Genomic DNA, 19,039 nt, shown 5'->3' with positions numbered 1-19,039 from the left:
CGGGCTTTTCCTGCTCCCTCAGCCCCGGTGGTCGGGGCAGGGGGAGAAATGCTGAGCCCGCGCCTAGGTGACCGCCGCCGCGACAACAGCCTCAGCGGCAGCTTCAGCATCAACAGCGGCGGGACAGCGACAGCGGGGGCGGCGCAGGCGCACTGTGCCCCGCGGAGCCTGCAGTTCCCGAGCCCCGTGCGCGGCACCGCCACAGTCTGGGCAGCGGCGGCCGGGGCAGTGCTACTACCATGAACTGCCTGGTCCTTCTCCCCAGAGCTGCTCATCCGGGTCGGGCTGGAGACGCAGTCAGGGGACCCCGCCGCCGCCGCCGCGACCCCTCTTCTTTCGGCTCGATCTTCTCTTCCACCTTTTCCTCTTCTTGCTCCACCTTCTCTTCCTGCAACCCCCCCTCCCCCGCCGCGGATCCTGGCCGCTGCTCTTTAGACCCAGGATGCCGGGGGGCAAGAGAGGGCTGGTGGCACCGCAGAACACGTTTCTGGAAAACATCGTCAGGCGCTCCAGTGGTAAGAAGAGTTACAGTCAGAACACCCCTCCACCTGCATCCTGCCCACCCACGCCCCCCATCCACCTCATCTCATCCCTCTCCCAAGGGGGGAAGGGGATACGGACGGCCCTTCCCAGTGGCTTCAGTTACCAGCTGGACCTGATGTGAGGTGGGGGTGGGAACGAGGAGGCAGAAGGAAAGTTTGTTGCAGCCCCTCCCCAGGACGTACTCAACCCCCTCCCACCTGTCCAGAGCCGGGAGCCGAGGAAGTCGAAGGGGAGCGGCGGGTAGGGAGGAGGTACAGCTGGATAACAGAGTTGAGTTTGTTGAGGGATGTCTTTCTTGCTCATCTTTCCACCACATTTTTCTTTTTTAAATCAAGTAGACTGCAGAGACTGATCAAATTTTTAATCTCGGTGGAAGGGCTTCCCTTAAGTTGGGAATGGCTGTGAAAGTGGCTCCTTAAGATTTAAGTCTCTGGAATGGCTTTCAGGCCCAATGGGTACCGTTGAAAGGAGCCTAGTGTTTGGGAGTGTGCTTGGAGTTGAACCTAAGAAAGAGTCGGTTCTGGAAAAAGGGAAAGGCGATTATTTTGGTCAAATTTGAAGTTTCTTTTTCCTGAGGCATTGGTCTTTGTTGATCTATATGATATATTTGATTTGACTTAAACAGGAGAAATGTAGAGGGGAAGCAATAGCTACTGTGCTTTTAAAATAACTAAAGAAACAATTTAAAAAATGCCGTCCTACTTTGCTACTGAGGCTAGGATTTTCTTGCATTAGAGTGACTTTAAATTTCTGTCCATTTGTGCATTCATTTCCTCTAAGATATCTGAATGGGGGGATGGTTATATAGTTCACCTTTTAGGACCTTGTAAACTTTGCATTTTACTGAAATATATATCTTCTACTTGTTTTCAAATCTTTTATATAACTTTTAATTTTACAAGCAAGATGTGTAAAATATGCTTTAAAGTTGTTCCTTTTTTCCTTCAGAAGCCAGTTATTTTACTTTGAGATCCTTTGCTTGGAGAATTATGAGAAAGACATTTCTGCATATTAATTACAGCAGATCTTGGACTAAAGCAGTGGAAATGCTCTATGCAGTTCCATAATCATTGTTTAATCATTCATTCATTCAATTAAACAATATTTATTTGGATGCCTTATACAAGAGACACTCTGTGGGGTCCTTTGGATAAAAAATGATTAAGACACTTCTGCTTTCAAAAAGCTCCCTGCTTAGTGGGCAAGACAGAGAGAGGCACAATTGTGCTTTTCCTGAATTGGTAGATTAGGTTGTGTTAATTCTTAGGATATAATCTCTCCTGAAACCAGGTTTGCAAATATTTCCCTTGATTTTGGGACTGTAATATAAGCGTCCCAAGGTACTTTTCATCAATCTCTGACATGGTATTAGGCTTTAATTTGTGACTTTTGACTTTATTTCTTCCTATTTTATCGATGTCTGTTTCAAGTCTTGAACTGACTTTTTGGGGTTGGAAAAAATGGCCAATAGGCCTGGTCTAGTTTTAAAAAATAACTATAATATTTTTAGCCATTCCAGTGTGATTTCGAATGTGTGTTTGATTTTTATGATAATATAAAATATGAACTCATTATGGTAGATGATTTATGTGTTTATACATTATTTCCTATATTAATATTGTATAGAAATCTGGAGTACAAAGGGATATTACTGTTAAAACAACCAGTTTGGGAAATTTAAAGTTTATTGGAATTAGCTATTTAAGATATAGCTTTTAAGATAGAGCCCCTTTTTTTCAGCTTTCTCATCCTCTTGGGTTTTTTCAACTCCATGCAATTTGGTCTGCAAGAGGACTTTTAAGAGAAGGCCTTAAAAAAATCTGGAGGGTTCTGTATCGCTCTGCATGGTAACTAGAAAGTAGATGAGAATTGACTGAAGTTTACTCTTATAGCATCTTTGGATGAAACTTCTTATACAGACTGAAACTATGAGCCAGTTTGCAGAATATCTTTTATTTCTGATATACCATGAAATTATGACTTACTTTATGTGGCTTAGAAAGAGCTGCTTCTATTGCCTCCATATTAAATCCACTATCCAAATTAATGAACGTTTTATCTTTTTTACACTTCATGTTATAATTGCTTCACTGGCTTAATGTTTGTTTCCATGGATAGCATGAAGTACAAATGAAAATTCATCTGTTTTCGCATTTTAAATATCACCTCTAATTGCTTGTGGCTAACTTACAATGCAGCTACTCAAAACCTCTCAGCTTTGTTTGAAATGTGTTAGGTATTTGAGGTAAGTATATGTCCTTGTGTATGTAATCAGTGCTGAAATGTCTCAGTGCCACTTACACAGGAAGTACCTCAGAAACTGAGAATTACAGTGTTCAGTTTTGTGGGAATATCCCATAGTTGTTGTCACTCCTGTATGATTTGGCAGAGAAATCAAACAATTCATTCTGAGAAATTGTTTAATTGAGATTAACAGAAAATACCCATCAGGGTTCTCACAGATGGATTGAGTTTGTCACAGTAAAGATTTCATTATTCAATAACTTAACAACATTGAAAGTGATGTATTGGCAGAGCTTTAGTGAAAAAAAAGGGAAGCAGTACTCCCAGTATATTTAAGAAAAAGAAAGATGGTTTGGGATTGACTGTTTACCTCCAAGAAATTCTTCTCTTTCTGATACAACCTCATTTTCTTCTTATGAAAAGATCAGATCTTTTAGTGAGAATCAGATGGAGTAGAAACATAGGTAGAGATGAACACAGATGAAATACAGACAGGTATCCACTCTGACACAAAGATAGATGCAGAGGAAATACATTCTTTCACACACTCAATGGGAAAAAGAGAGATGTAAAAAGTAGCAGAATACAGAGAGGGAGGGAACAGGAAGTAGGGGAGAGAGAAAAGGAGGGATACAAGCTTTTATTTATTAGGCTATCACTAATGAGCTGAAATCTCAGTCAATTAGAAATCCATCAGAATACTTCTTGATGAAGAACAAAAGAGCAAGAAGTGTGATATATTTGGGTATAGTGTTTAAACATGAGGATTTCCTAATAGAGTTCCAAACTCCTCAGTTGCAATTTTCCAGAATAACGGTGCTGTATTCTTTGCCCTAGAGTGGCACTATAGCCTATTTGCTCTTATTTTACGCTTCTTGAGATTGGATTTTTATTTTCCTTATTTAGTTGACTCAGTCTGTTATGGGAAAGCATTTCAAATTGTTATTGGTGATTCAAAGTCTATAAAATAAAATAATGAGGGCCATTGAGTAGGATAGATATAAACATACTATATAGCCAAATACCCAAATGGTAGAAGTAGGAAATTCCTCTTGTTAGTTTTAAGATAAAAGATAAGATCATTTTTAGACAAATTAAAGGAATTACAATCATTACATGTGATTCTAATAGGTAGAGAGTGCACATTATTTAAGAAGTTGTAAAGGTCAAGAGCATAAATGCAACAGCAAAATTTAGATACATTTTTGGCTAGTAAAATCAAGATATGTAGTTAGGAAGATCAAGTTTAGGAACTATGTGGCGAGTTCATTACAGGCATGCAATGTCTCATAGAAGGCTTCCATCCAAAGCGCTTACTGACTGAATCTGTGTCTGAAACAATGTTAGGTTAGCTTTCCTTATTTAAATTTCAGTATTTTTGCAAGCTCTTCATCCATATGTTTGGGGCTGTAGGGAGCAGTACACTTACGGGTAGAGGGTAGGTACCTGAAAGAAAGTAGCAGTTTTTTAAAGACTTTTAGGTGGAACTTTAGATTTAAACAAAACAAAATCTTTCCAAGGGCTTCAATGTGATTACTGCTTTGGGCAGTGCGTGTTTGTGTATATGTTGTCTTTGATTCCTTAGCAAATAGGCAGACATTATTAGTTTGAGTGACAGTAAGCTAGTTGCCATTTTAAAATTTTTAACTATAAAAATAATTTCTTTTAAATTAGAATATAGCTATTGTTCTTCAATATTTTAGACATTAGGAAAAAATAGAAGTGTTTTCTTTTTAGAGGAAAAAAAGGGGCTCAGGAAAGAAGAAAACAGAAAAAGCACTATTTTATGAACTGCTTACCCTTCAAGAGAAGCAACTCAGTATACTCAGTTTTCCATTTTACTCGAAATACCTCCCCAAGTACTTTCTTTGCTCTTACCAATAGGAAAATCTAAAATAATTTTTGTGCTGTAGTTAATATTTGTAAAAACTGAGATCTTCAATGAGACCCTATAGGAGAGGAAGTGGAAAACTAGTGATTAAAACATAAAGAATGACTCATAACTATCATCCAATTTAAAAAAATGATGAAGGACAAATTTTTTTTTGGTATAGTGTACTTGATATTTTTTCTTGAAAGATCTAAAACATTCTTCAGGGGATATTGATAAAGCCACTTAGAATTTCTGAAGCTTTGGTTTATCCAAGTCTTATGATGTATCAGTTCTACTTTTAAAATATCATAGAGGTTGAAATTACACTGACCACTTCCTAAATTATATTTATAAGTAAGCCAGAGGATTGCCCCATGCTTCAGAGTCCACATTGCCTTATATAACAGATGCAGTACTTTGTTGACTAGGGAGCTGCTTATCCCAGGACATCCTTGTGTTCACTAGAAATTGCTCTGTTTGTCTATCTTTTGCTTGATTCCAGAAGTAGTCCAGTTCAGTTCAGTCGCTCAGTTGCGTCCACCCCTTTGCGACCCCATGGACTTCAGAGGTAGAGTGTATAAGAAATCCACACGCTTGGCTGTCTGTCAACTGCCCTACTAAAAGAAACCTATAGCGCAGTATTTTATAGAGTAGAAGGGAGTAGCTCTGATTGTTTTGACAGTGACTGAGTAAATTTCTGTAAAGGAGTCTTTTAGTTTAGTCAATATTTATCTTTTGCTTTCATTGTTAATAACAGCTGCTTGCTAGCATGGAGGAACAATGCTTCTACATTCTCCAGCCTTTAGTCTAGGAAAAGGTTGCGCTGTTCTCCAGAGTACTGTAGTTAAGATTCACCACAAGAGGGCACTATAGGTTCTGCCACAGGTAAACTAATTTATATCTGTTTCTCTTTTCTGTCCTTTTCCTCATTTGGGGGTTAAAAATCAATGAAGTTAGTTGTCACTCTTGGCAGAAAATATCTAAAATAGAAGATCTTTAAGAAAGTGAAATGAAGAAAGGAATTGAAATCTTATATTAGTTGATGATAACCAACATTTTCTGACTGAATGTGATATTAGTAAAAACAGTTTATGGAAACAAATTCAAATTTTAGATTAGTATGACATTCACTTTAGCAGATGAACAAAATGTTATTGTAACCATCTCAGTGTGGTGATAATATATATAAAATATGAAGTTTTGCAGAATAGTTATGTATAAATAATGTTCACATTAGAAGGATGAATACATATTTTCTGTTTCAACAAAAAATTTCCTCATCAGATGTCTTAATATAATTTTGATTAAGTTTGATCAAGTAGAATCAGTTCATGATAGTGCTTTGATTTTATTAAAAGATAGTTTACAAATTTACACATACTTACCTAGGATGTTACATGATTATAGTAGTTCAATGTTATACAAACTTTAAAAATAAAATACAGAGCTAAAATATTCTTCAAAGTTTTCCAAACTTATTAAACTCTCAAAAAATATGATTGGAGGTAGTACTTCTTTAAGAGGTTTTATTTCTTGTCTGTCATCAAGTTTGAATTTTGGTTTTAGGGATTTTTTTTTTTCTTTTTGGTACAGTTAGAAACCATATTTTGAGAGATGCTCTGAGATGTCCCAAACAAAATCAAGTTTTAGTGGGAAAAATTAAAATGTGTCATACAGTACTTTTATGAATAACATAGATACAGTGTGAAAGCAAATAAACCTGAATAACAAGTCACAAACCAGTGGTAATTATTGTGGAAATTGAGGTCAAAGAAAATAGCCTTTATGTGTTGTAAGAAATGGACATTTGTAAAATATTTTTCTTTACTAACAGAATTTTTAAAACTCCAGTCTCATATTCTTGCCACGTACACAATAAAGCAAAATAGTAGCTGTGTGAAATGATGGACATGTTGATCAGCTTGATTGTATATGATATCAAATCATCAAGTTATATACTTTAAATATATACAATTTTTGTCAGTTATACCTTAGCAAGCCCGAAAAAACATCCTTAGTGTATTTCACTAAATACGCTAGCTTAATAATGTAGGATATAACTCCTTTTCATCATTGAAGAATGACTAAAAAGAGTCATTTGAATATTCTCATTTTATATCATGTAGATGTTTTAATATTGGAAAGACTTGGTCTTGAAAGATAGTTGATCAAATGAACACTGACAATATTGTCACATATTTCAGAGTGCATTTTAGACATTATTTTAATATTTGGTTGTTCATGAATATTATTACTAATGCAAAGAAGTATTTGTATACATTCTAGATAATGGTTTTTTGATATATTAAGCTTTCACATGGGAAAAGATAAAATTAAATAAAAAATGAAATAATTTATAGAGGAAGAGTGGTTGCAAAGCAATTTGAAATCTTATTGAAACGGATTTCTTTCTTTATTGGGTCTGGTTTCATCAGGGAAATATAAGTACTAAGTCCTATTGATTTCACAAGATATATGATTTTAGATCTGAGCTTAGGTGCACAATCAGCAGTTTCTAGAGATAATGACAAATAACTGGGAAGTCAGGGAAATGTTGGTATATGGACTAAGCTGCTTGAGGATATGGGTTATACCTTACACATACCTTTATGTCCTCCACTGTGAAGAGCACATAACACTATGTACTAGTTGAATAAATGTTTTTTTAATTTTGTCTCCAAAATTAACCAAGTCTAGAATCTATGTTTTTCTAAAACACTGCTGATTAAATCTATTAGGTAAGCCTGTATCAGTAATTGCATAGTTTAAAATATTTAGATAACCAATGTGTAGATCTGAACATGGAAATCACATTGAATGGGGAAAATCAGATGGGACTCGAGAGCGTGAGAGGTGAATGTGTGAGTGATCTCACATTCATCTTTTATTGCAACTGGATATACAGCTGAAATATTTCCTATCATTTTTTGTTCTGATTTCCAAGGCTTAAAATGTAGACTATTTTATATAGGAAATAACTTTATAAATTTGTTGATTCTAATTAATTCTTTTTGTAAAACAATTTTGCATTAGGCGTTATTGATGGTAAATTTTATCCTTGGGAATTGGTCTATATCAATTTATGTATCTTCTGAGTGAGTTCCGCCTTGAGAAGCAGCTGGCAGTCCTGTGCAGTAATCAGAAGAGGCAGGATAGATTTTGGCTTGTTAGAGCCTGCAGGGTCAGCCTCAGGTCGCCAAGTTTAACTGGAAAACAACTCACTTAGATTAAGAAAGAGCAAAAGTTCATCTTTATCCTCATCTTTTCTGTAAGCCTTTTCATGTCTCCTGGCATATTTTTAATTTGGGACAAATTATAGTGCAATGAGTTTATTTTCATAGTGTTGAGAGAATAGAGAAAATTTTCAATGAGGATTAAACAGTCTGGGAATAAACTCACCTAAAATAATTCCCATCCTTTTGCTTGACCTTCATACTGTTTCTAGTTATTCACTAATTCAATAATTTGACATAAGTTTGTTGCGTGCCCACCATGTACTAGACTCTGATCTAAGCCCTGGGGCTGCACATTGAACACAATGATAAAACAAATGTTTCCTCCCCGCCCCCTTTTTCTTTCTGTGATGGGCAGTGTACAGACTGGTTAGGCACCATGGGTTCTGGAGGCTTGCATTAAAGTCCTGGCTCTGATGCTTACTAGCTCTGTGACAAGCTTGACTGTCCCTAGTTTTCTGCTCTGCAAAATGCAAGTATTAATAGTGCCTAGCTTACGGTGCTGAAGCGAGGATTAAATGAGAAGATATGTGCAAAGTGCTGAGAACAGAGCCTGGCACTTAACAAGTTCCAGGTCAGTATTAGTGTGGCTAGTTATTGTTGTTATTTAGATGTTTAACACTTTGAATGCACCATTTGTAGTTGATGCCTTTAATTCTTGGTCACCACTTCCTTTCGAACCTCCTTTCAGTGGATTTCTGACTAAACTGAAATGTTGAGACTTCCTAGAAGGTTACAAGTGAGCATTCTTGTGAATCCAGAAACCTTTCATGTGTCCATATTTTTCTAGTTTTGCAGGATTTAAGACTCTGCCCCCCTATCCTCTCCTCACTTTTTGGCTTTCATGACTTTGTACTTTCTCTTGCCCTTTTCCCTTTTGTTTTCTATTCTCTTTCCACTCCCCTTCCCTCCCATCCCCTCCTTTCTCCCCTTCCAAAGGGGAGGTTCAACTCAGGTTCAACTTTCAACTGTCTTTCTTACATTTATACCCTTCTTTTCAGAGCAAGTTTGTCCTCTGTCATAATTTAAACTTTATCCTTTCTGTTCTCCAGTTCCATGTAACCAGTGGCCTACAAAATTTCTCCTGTGCTCCCCACAAGTTATCTAAAACTCACTGTGGTCACAGCATTGAATTTATCATTGTTTGTGGTGTCAAGCAGACTTACTTCCTTTGGTATTTCCCCATTTCTGTCAAAGGTGTCTTTAATATTTTAATTATTTAGTCTAGAAATTTTAGGGTCATTTTTGGCTTCCCATGCATTATAATACTAGTCTTACTTCATAACCAGATTAGTAATCTCTAGGGGTAAGAATTTTGCCATATATTCCTGCTGTATTCTTTATAAGTGCTGGGTGCAGAGCGAGTGGATTCATGATAGTTCAGTGTACTGACTCATCTCAGGGCATCAGATGTGTCCATAACTGGCATCACGTATGGCCAATGTGTACAAGTATGATGGACTAAAGTAGGAGTTACAGGTTGAAAGAAGAGTTGCATCATTAACTGGGCCCAGAAACGAAAGATCTCCTCTGAGAGTGAGGAATGAAAGGTGTGATATGTTCTTCTTGTTCATTCCTAAGCAGCCTCTTTTTCTACTAGAGCAACCATAGTCAAGGTAACCGGTCATCTTTCTGGAACTCTATAGGGCAGAAAACAGTGCTCTCAACACACAAAAGGCATTTCCATCTTGTCTCGACACAGACTTCCGTCCTGACTCTAGCCATCGCTCTAGGTGACATCTAGGACTCTACAGAATTACAGTATTAATGATTACCTTGCAGGGTTGCTGGACAGATTCAGCAAACTCACAAATGTGGTGGCTCTGGCACTGTGCCTCATCAAGGGCTTAAAAAATATTCACCTGTTCCTATTTTTCTCTAAAGTAGGGGTGATTTTTTCTTTTTTCTTTTTTTTTTTAACCTGAAGAAAGGAAATATTAAATAGCTGAGACTTTCTGAAGTTTTATCCTGGTGGATCTTAGGGGCATATGCATTTGGCTTCACTTTACCAAGGGCGTACTTATTTGGAGAAAAAACCAAAACAAACACTGTTCTTCCCTACAATGACAACAACAAAAAACTACTACTTATAGTCAAAGAAGTATCAGTTCTTTTTGCCTCAGTAATTGGTAATGCTTGGATAAGCTCAAGAAGAAGGCAGAAATTTAGCTTCTTTTTATAACCGGCTCAGTTCAATCTGGCCGAAGGAGAGAACTTTGAATATGTGATCTGTATCTTTCCCTTGAACAATTAGCTCCTATTGCATAGATAGTAGAAATTAAAAATATATATATATAGGACAAAGCTTTAGCAATTAATTGGATTATAAATGTATTTAGAAAAGCCTCACTTCTATTTTTCTACCAGGTGTGGAGCTAGTCTTTTAATTGAAATTCTTCATTAGTTATCTTGCCATTAGTGTTTGATAGCCTTAAAAGGTAAACTCTAAAGGAAAGAGAATCCCTTTATAAGAGCTGCAGTTCATTTACAAAAATAAGGTTTGTTTATTTTCAAGATTGAAAATGATGCTTAAACATTAAATATGTAATACTTTGCCCCACTGATAAACATAACTTGACTGATTTAGCTTCTATCCAAGATTACGTAACTAGTGAATGTTTTACATCCTTGTGTATTTTAAGAAATATCATTGTAATAAAATTCAGTAAAAATTTGTTTTTAGCTACATGGGTGAAGATTTTCTGTTGTACTATGAGACTACAAATCACATAGGCCATCATTGCAGTTGTCTTTTATTTTTAATGATGCTGACGAGTGTACTTTTAAGGAACATATCTTTCATGAGGAAAACGCCAGTTATTAAAAGTAGAAACCTTGAATTGTTGGACATTCTTTTCTGTGTGTGTGTATAGAAATATTTTCTATAACAAAATTGCTATTTTCCTACCATTAGAATTTCAGGAATATATGTTAAAATAGCTTGTGAATCCTGAATCACTTTGGCTGGATGGGAAAATGAATTTAATGCCATCAAAGAAACACAGAAACTTAAAAATGTACCTTTGATCTTGAAGGAGATGAAAAGTGGAGGCATATTTTTATCTTTAATGACAGCCGAACAAGTTTGAATAAATTAACAGATTTTTTTTTGCATATTTCAAACTCCCACAGTGATGGTCTGCTTAATGTTGCCAATATTATTATGTAATAATTAGTCTCATTGTGAAAGGTACAAAGCGTATGTGTCTACACACACACACACATACGCGCACACACATTTCTTTGATACAGAGCTGTAGGATAAACGTATATTTGTGAGGACTGAGACATACCAGTCTTATATTCTGTTGTTGACATAGTAGAAGTGGGTAACACACCTACCAGAAATCAACATTGTGGATGTGGGCATGACAGATAAATTATTTATGCTTTTGTTTAGCCATCTGTGCCAGGATTTTATTTAACCCAAATAAAATGTGCTATATGTGCCTCAGGGATTGTTCTGCTGTTTCTGTTCTCTGAAACTTAACTATATCTATAGATACCACTCACCCAGAAGACAAGTTTAAAAAGTAATATGTGCTGCATGATTTAAATTCACAAGTTTCCAGAGTTCAGGGAAATCTGTGTTGGAACACCTAGTCTTTTTTTTTTTGTTTTAATAGAACTGTTCATTCTTTAAAAAAAAAAAAAAAACTTAGCACAATCCTTATCTATATTCTTGACAATGTCTATCATTGCTCTAATAATTATTTATTGACTGTATGACTTTAGGAATAAGAATTTTTCTGTTTGATTTGATCATTCAACAAACTTTTGTGTGTATACGGTGGTGAACCAACAGACATGGTCTCTGCCCTCATGGAACTTGTAGTCTGGTGTGGAAACAGGCATTTCACCAACCCAAACCAAATATAAATTATAAATTGTGGTAAGCATTTTGAAGGAACAGGGGAAGGTACTGTGGTTAAGTGTATTAGAGACTAATTTTGACTGGGAGATGGTGTCTGGGAAGACATTCCTAAGAAAGTAGTGTTGAATTCAGACCTAAGCTGCTGCTGCTACTGCTGCTAAGTCGCTTCAGTTGTCTCCGACTCTGTGCGACCCCATAGATGGCAGCCCACTAGGGTCCTCTGTCCCTGCGATTCTCCAGGCAAGAACACTGGAGTGGGTTGCCATTTCCTTCTCCAATGCAGGAAAGTGAAAAGTGAAAGTGAAGTCGCTCAGTCTTGCCTGACTCTTCGCGACCCCATGTACTGGCGCCTACCAGGCTCCTCTGTCCATGGGATTTTCCAGGCAAGAGTACTGGAGTGGGATGCCATTGCCTTCTCCGTCAGACCTAAAGTAAGAGGTAAATAGATGATGAATGGACAGAAGAATATTTCAGACAGAGAAAACTTGTAAACAGTCCTAAGAGGAAAGAGAAAATGAGTGGCTGGGTTTGTGAAGCTTAGAAGCCAGTGTAGTTGTTCTCAGTGGACAAAAAAAGAGAAATGTGGAAAACCAGGGTGGAGAGACAGAACCCTGACTGTTCAGGGAAAGGCTTTGCTTTGTACTCCGAGTGCAGTGGACAGATCTGGCTACAGGGGTCACTTGCTGTATAATGGCAAGTTGGGTTGGAGGAAAGGACAGTGCTAGTAGGGGACTAGCCAGCAGACTCTTGTGATAGTCTGGGCAAGAAATGGTGGAGTATTTTGCCTGGGATGGTACCTGTAGAGTTTAAGAGAAGTGGTTGCTTCTTCTGGTAAAATTATTGGGGTTTAGTGTTGAAGTTTGAACCAGTCCATTATGTCCAGTTCTAACTGATGCTTCTTGTCCTGCGTATAGGTTTCTCAGGAGGCAGGTAAGGTGGTCTGACAGTCCAGTCTCTTCAAGAATATTCCATAGTTTGTTGTGATCCACATAGTCAAAGGTTTTTGCATAGTCAATGAAGCAGAAGTAGATATTTTTCTGGAATTCCCTATGATCCAGCGATTGTTGGCAGTTTGATCTCTGGTTCTCCTGCCTTTTCTAAATCCAGCTTGTACATCTTGAAGTTCTCAGTTCATGTACTGCTGAAGCCTAGCTCGAAGGATTTTGAGTATTACCTTGCTAGTATGTGAAATGAGCAGAATTCTATGGTAATTTGAACATTCTTTGGCATTGCCTTTCTTTGGGATTGGAATGAAAACTGACTTATTCCAGTCCTGTGTCCACTGCTGAGTTTTCCAAATTTGCTGGCATATTGACTGTGGCACTTTCACAGCATCATTTTTTTAGGATTTGAAATAGCTCAGCTGGGATTCCATCACCTCCACTAGCTTTGTTTGTAGCAATGCTTGCTAAGACCCACTCAGCTTCACACTCCAGGATATCTGGCTCTATGTGAGTGACCGACTACACCATTGTGATTATCTGGGTGATTAAGACCTTTTTTGTACAGTTCTGTGTATTCTTTCTGTGCTGCCTTTTCTTAATCTCTTCTGCTTCTATTAGGTCTTTGCCATTTCTGTCCTTTATTATGCCCATCTTTGCATGAAATGTTCCCTTGATATCTACAATTTTCTCAAAGATATCTCTAGTCTTTCCTATTCTATTGTTTTCCTCTGTTTTGTTGCATTGTTCACTTAAGAAGGCTTTCTTATCTTTCCTTGCTTTCCTCTGGAATTCTGCATCCAGTTGGGTATATCTTTCCCTTTCTCCTTTGCCTTTCACTTCTCTTCTTTCCTGAGCTATTTGTAAGCCCTCCTCAACCACTTTGCCTTCTTGTATTTCTTTTTCTTGCTGTGCAGTGTTATGAATCTCCGTCCATAGTTCTTCAGGCATTCTGTCTACCAGATCTAATCCCTTGAATCTGTTCGTCACCTCCACTGTGTAATCACAAGGGATTTGATTTAGGTCATACCCAAATGGCTTTATTCAGTTTGAGCCTGAATTTTGCAAAAGGATGAATTGCAATAAGTGATGAATTGGATGGCATGAATGAAGAGGTGTGAAGCAAGGGGTTTTGGCTCAAGCACCTGGGAATAGATGGAGGTAGGGATGGAGATGGGGAAAACTGAGATGGAGAATATTGGAAGATTACTACGTATAGTGTGAAGCTCTAGATATCACCTACATTATCACTTTGCCTTTTAGCTCCCTTTTCATTCCTTGGAAGAAAATAATGCAGCCAAAAAGAGCTTTGCTCAGTGTGATTGTGTGCAGAAGTGATTTCTGTATTTTTCTTTCAGAGGTTCAGAAAAGAGTATCACAGGTCAGGTAATTAACCTGATCAGTCTGGTTGTTTTGTGGATTAGAAACATGTAGCTTCAGATTTTAATAGGAGGCTGGCTCATATGAGAGACAAAATTCTGAGGGGTATGTATGTATGTTTCTTAAGTGGGTTTTTTAAATTGAAGTAAGTATAGTTGATTTATAGTGCTATATTAATTTCAGAAGTATAACATAATGATTTAAAATTTTTATAGATTATACTACATTTAAAGTTATGATGAAATATTGGCTATACTCTCTGTGCTTATAACTTGTAGCTTATTTATTTTATACAGTATCAATAGTTTGTAGGTCAGTCTCCTATCCCTATCTCATCCCTACTCCCTTCTCTAACCAAAATTCTAAATCAAATGTAACTTTATAATGAATATTTGACAGTCAGTAGCTCAGCTGGTAAAAAATCTGCCTGCAATGCAGGAGACCCAGTTCAATTCCTGGGGCAGGAAGATCTGCTGGAGAAGGGATAGGCTACTGACTCCAGCATTCTTGGGCTTCCTGGGTGGCTCGGATGGTAAAGAATCCGCCTGCAGTGCAGGAGACCTTTCGATTTCACTTTTCAGTGTTGAAATACCCTTTCAATCCCTCTTAGAAAACAGTGATTGGTTCATGAATTTTATTTTGTTGCTTTCAAGCTTCAAATTTCCCTTCTTGGCCACTGATTTTTGGAATCTGAATTCTTTTGCTCTTTGAATCGGAGGATTGTGGAGGGTGGGGTAATACTTGGAGCTGTGAGAGTCTACACCCCAGTCCTTCCCTTCCAGTGCTCACTTTGTGGGTTTCACCTCCGTTGGAGGAGCTCTATGCCAGGGTTTTAGGGCTTTCAGAATAAGTGTGATGACTTCTAGGTGATGTGCTTCTCCAAGGTTAGGACTAAATGAATATAATCAGAAGGAGAATCTGGTTGACTTCCCTCAGAAGCAGCTCTAGATCTTGGAAGAAATATAAATTTGTGAGCAAGTTTTATTCAGTGCTTCTGGCTTCTTTTTGTGAAGACCCTTCCTTTCCTACCTCCACTGCCTGTCTTCTCTCTTCCTCAGGACTCTATAGAATTCCTTTGTGTCTTGTAAAAGCAGAAGTTAGTCTCTCCATTGTGTCTGACTCTGCAGTCTCATGGACTGGGACCCACCAGTCTAGGCAAGAATACTGGAGTGGGTGGCCATCCCCTTCTCCAGGGGATCTTCCTGACCCAGGGATCAAACCCTGGTCTCCTGCATTAAGGTAGCACTTGTTAAAATATCCAAAAATTTCTCTGTGCTTGTATGGTGAAATACTTCTCTCTAGGGTAATTTGCATAAAAATGATGAGAGGAAGAGAGAGAGGTCTAACCCCTCAACAGGTGTTCCATACTTGTTATTGTTTATGAAATTTCTGGATCAGGAAAGGGTGTAGTTTTCATTAAAAACAAAATAAATGGAACAAAACCTCAATAAGTATCTAATCATGCCAGACACAGCTAATGTTGCATCATTAGAGGAAAGACATCATTTTCCTAGAATTGCCGGATATAGCTAATGTTGCAGTAGAGGAAAGGCATAATTTTCCTAGGAAGGGGAGCATCTAATATGCTTTTATATTGTTTTCATTGACTGAATATAACCTTTCTTCTTCCAGAAACTTCTGTCAGCAAAATTATTGACCTCATGGTTTGTACACCATCTCCCTTAGGAATGGGATTAATGTGTAGTGGTGTTAAATTGAATGTAGTTATTTTCTTTGTTGTCTGAAGAAATAGCCCTGTAAAGAGGAAGGGCTTCCTTTATATTACATGAAAACAAAAGTTTAAACAGCAGTTCAGAAATATAATGGAGGAAGAGAAAGTCTTAGACAGTGAGACCTAATTCTATCTTTCTCCCCCACTAAATTCCCTTTACCTGTGTTTGCCAAATTTTCTAGCATCCCTGGCTGGCTTTCCTATCCTTAAAAGTAAGGAAAGGATGCACAAGATGAGTGTATTCATGAGCTTGGGGAATCACTTGATGACCTCACGAAAAAGCAGATTCTGATTCATTCGCTCTGTGTGGGTCCCAGATTCTGCATTGCTCATAAATTCCCAGGTGATACTGGTCCACGCTTTGAGTAGCAAGGTATGAGAGCAAAGTTCTCCAGACCTGACAGCATGAGGCTGACCTTTGTGGCTGTATTTTTGTGTGGCTGCTGCTAAGTCGCTTCAGTCGTGTCCGACTCTGTGCGACCCCCATAGACGGCAGCCCACCAGGCTCCCCCATCCCTGGGATTCTCTAGGCAAGAATACTGGAGTGGGGTTGCCATTTCCTTTTCCAATGCATGAAAGTAAAAAGTCAAAGTGAAGTCGCTCAGTCGTGTCTGACTCTTAGCGACCCCATGGACTGCAGCCTACCAGGCTCCTCCATCCATGGGATTTTCCAGGCAAAAGTACTCGAGTGGGGTGCCGTTGCCTTCTCCAACATGAAGAATACACAATAGGAACATATGTGTATTTAAAACATTGGGACATGATTGTTGCTAAATCACATGGCTTATAACCAACACAAATTTATTTCTCACTGTTCTGAGGTCTGCAAAGCCATGGTCAGGGTGCCAGCATTGTCAGATTCTGGTGAGAATGCTTTTCCTGGTTGTAGACTGCTGACTCTCATCGTATCTTCCTGATATGATTGGAAGCCAGGCAGAGGGAGCAAGCTCCCTTTGTCATTATTAAAAGTGTCCTAATCCCAGTCATGACGGGATCCATCCTCATGACCTCATTGAATCCTAAGCAAATCCCAAAGTCCCACCTCCTAATACCATCACACGAGAAGTAAGGTTTCAATGTATCAGTTTTTGGAGAATGTATACATTCATTCCATAATAATCAGGATTGTGATGGTAACTCAGAATTATGGGCAATTTCTTTAATGGCTTTGTGTTTCAAAACTTCTGAGGTGGTCTCGCTTTCGAGATTTGCAACTATCTCCTTTGCAAAAGACGTTATCCTTCAGTAACTAGATTGCTTTTCCCTGCCATGTTTTAAAGCCAAAGGGAATTAAAATTTTCTGGAAGCAATTTTAATTACTCTGCTATCTTGTTCTTAATATTTGTTAATAATACCAGATTTCACATTTACTGCAATAATAATTTTCATGACTATAGGGAAATGGAGCAGTTGTGTGAATATTTCATATTACATACTGAGTTTCAGCAAACAGATCAGTTTCCAAAAGAAGCTCCTGGACTATTTATTTAATACTTAGTAATTTCCATTTAATTTAGCCTTTAAAATAAAAATGTCTGTCTTTTTTTCCCACTTTCTCCTAATATTTTATTTTGTAGTTTAGCTCTTAGTATAATTTTATAGATTTTGGTTTGCAGGGTCAACATTTAAATTTTTATTTTTCCCAGGGTATTTGTTTATACACACACAGAGAGAGCTTACACAGAAAGCTCTGTGTATATAATACAGTTGTAAAAGAATCTTTTGTACACAATAAACAATAATAGTTTATAGTTTATAGGTAATTTTTACTCCAATGGTTAGCTTATAAAGATTTTGCTCACATTATTCTAATCTCCATAAACTACCCAGAGTGGTAGGCATTGCTATGAGGAAACCAATAACCTAACTAAAATTCCCCAGGTTTTTCACAGTAGCTCCCTTGGTTGCATTGAGACAATCCAAGTGTTGGCAGAAAATTTGTGGAAAGGGCTTCTAGTGATAATTAAAAAGACGATTTTTTAAGATTGGAGTATAGTTGCTTTACAATGGTGTGTTAGTTTCTGCTGTACAGCAAAGTGAATCAGCTATATGTATGCACACACCCTCTGTTTTAGATTTCCTTCCTATTTAGGTCACCACAGAGCTTTGAGTAGTTTGGTGATAATTTGTAATGAAAATTTACTAGTTGATGACTTGTTATATGAAGGAGCTAACACTATGGTTAATTTTCTCAGTTCAGTTGCTCAGTCGTGTCCGACTTTGCAGCCCCATGAACTGCAGCACCCCAGGCCTCCCTGTCCATCACCAACTCCCAGAGTCTACCCAAACCTGTGTCCATTGAGTTGGTGATGCCATCCAACTATCTCATCCTCTGTTGTCCCCTTCTCTGCCTGCCCTCAGTCTTTCCCAGCATCAGGGTCGTTTCAAATGAGTCAGCTCTTTGCATCAGGTGGCCAAAGTATTGGAGTTTCAGCTTCATCAGTCCTTCCAATGAACACCCAGGACTGATCTCCTTTAGGATGGACTGGTTGGATCTCCTTGCAGTCCAAGGGACTCTCAAGAGTCTTTTCCAGCACCACAGTTCAAAAGCATCAATTCTTCAGCGCTCAGCTTTCTTCACAGTCCAACTCTCACATCCATACAGGACCACTGGAAAAACCATGGCCTTGACTAGATGGACCTTTGTTGGTAAAGGAATGTCTCTGCTTTTCAATATGCTATCTAGGTTGGTCATAACTTTCCTTCCAAGGAGTGTCTTTGCATGAAATTTCATGGCTGCAGTCACCATCTGCAGTGATTTTGGAGCCCCCCAAAATAAAGTCAGCCACTGTTTCCCCACCTATTTGCCATGAAGTGATGGGACCAGATGCCATGATCTTTGTTTTCTGAATGTTGAGCTTTAAGCCAACTTTTTCACTCTCCTCTTTCACTTTCATCAAGAAGCTCTTTAGTTCTTCACTTTTTGCCACAAGGGTGGTGTCATCTGCATATCTGAGGTTATTGATATTTCTCCCGGCAATCTTGATTCCAGCTTGTGCTTCCTCCAGCCCAGCGTTTCTCATGATGTATTCTGCATATAAGTTAAATAAGCAGGGTGACAATATACAGCCTTGACATACTCCTTGTCCTATTTGGAACCAGTCTGTTTTCCCATGTCCAATTCTAACTTTTGCTTCCTGACCTGCATACAGGTTTCTCAAGAGGCAGGTCAGGTGGTCTGGTATTCCCATCTCTTTCATAATTTCCCACAGTTTATTG

The 19,039-nt window shown here is 38.2% G+C and overlaps 1 protein-coding gene across 1 annotated transcript in view; it reads left to right on the top strand.

Annotated features, from left to right (window-relative positions):
* Positions 1-201: 201 nt before the first annotated feature.
* The window catches only part of KCNH5 (potassium voltage-gated channel subfamily H member 5), a 401,757-nt gene continuing 382,919 nt past the window's right edge, over positions 202-19,039 (top strand). Inside the window, exon 1 of the mRNA XM_004010706.6 lies at positions 202-515. Coding sequence (XP_004010755.2) covers positions 443-515 — 73 coding nt within the window. The 5' untranslated portion in view covers positions 202-442. The remainder of the gene's footprint in view (positions 516-19,039) is intronic.

The sequence above is a fragment of the Ovis aries genome, chromosome 7 (assembly GCF_016772045.2).
Source record: "Ovis aries strain OAR_USU_Benz2616 breed Rambouillet chromosome 7, ARS-UI_Ramb_v3.0, whole genome shotgun sequence".
In the NCBI taxonomy this organism is placed as follows: domain Eukaryota; kingdom Metazoa; phylum Chordata; class Mammalia; order Artiodactyla; family Bovidae; genus Ovis; species Ovis aries.
This window is presented reverse-complemented; position numbering and strand designations above follow the sequence as displayed.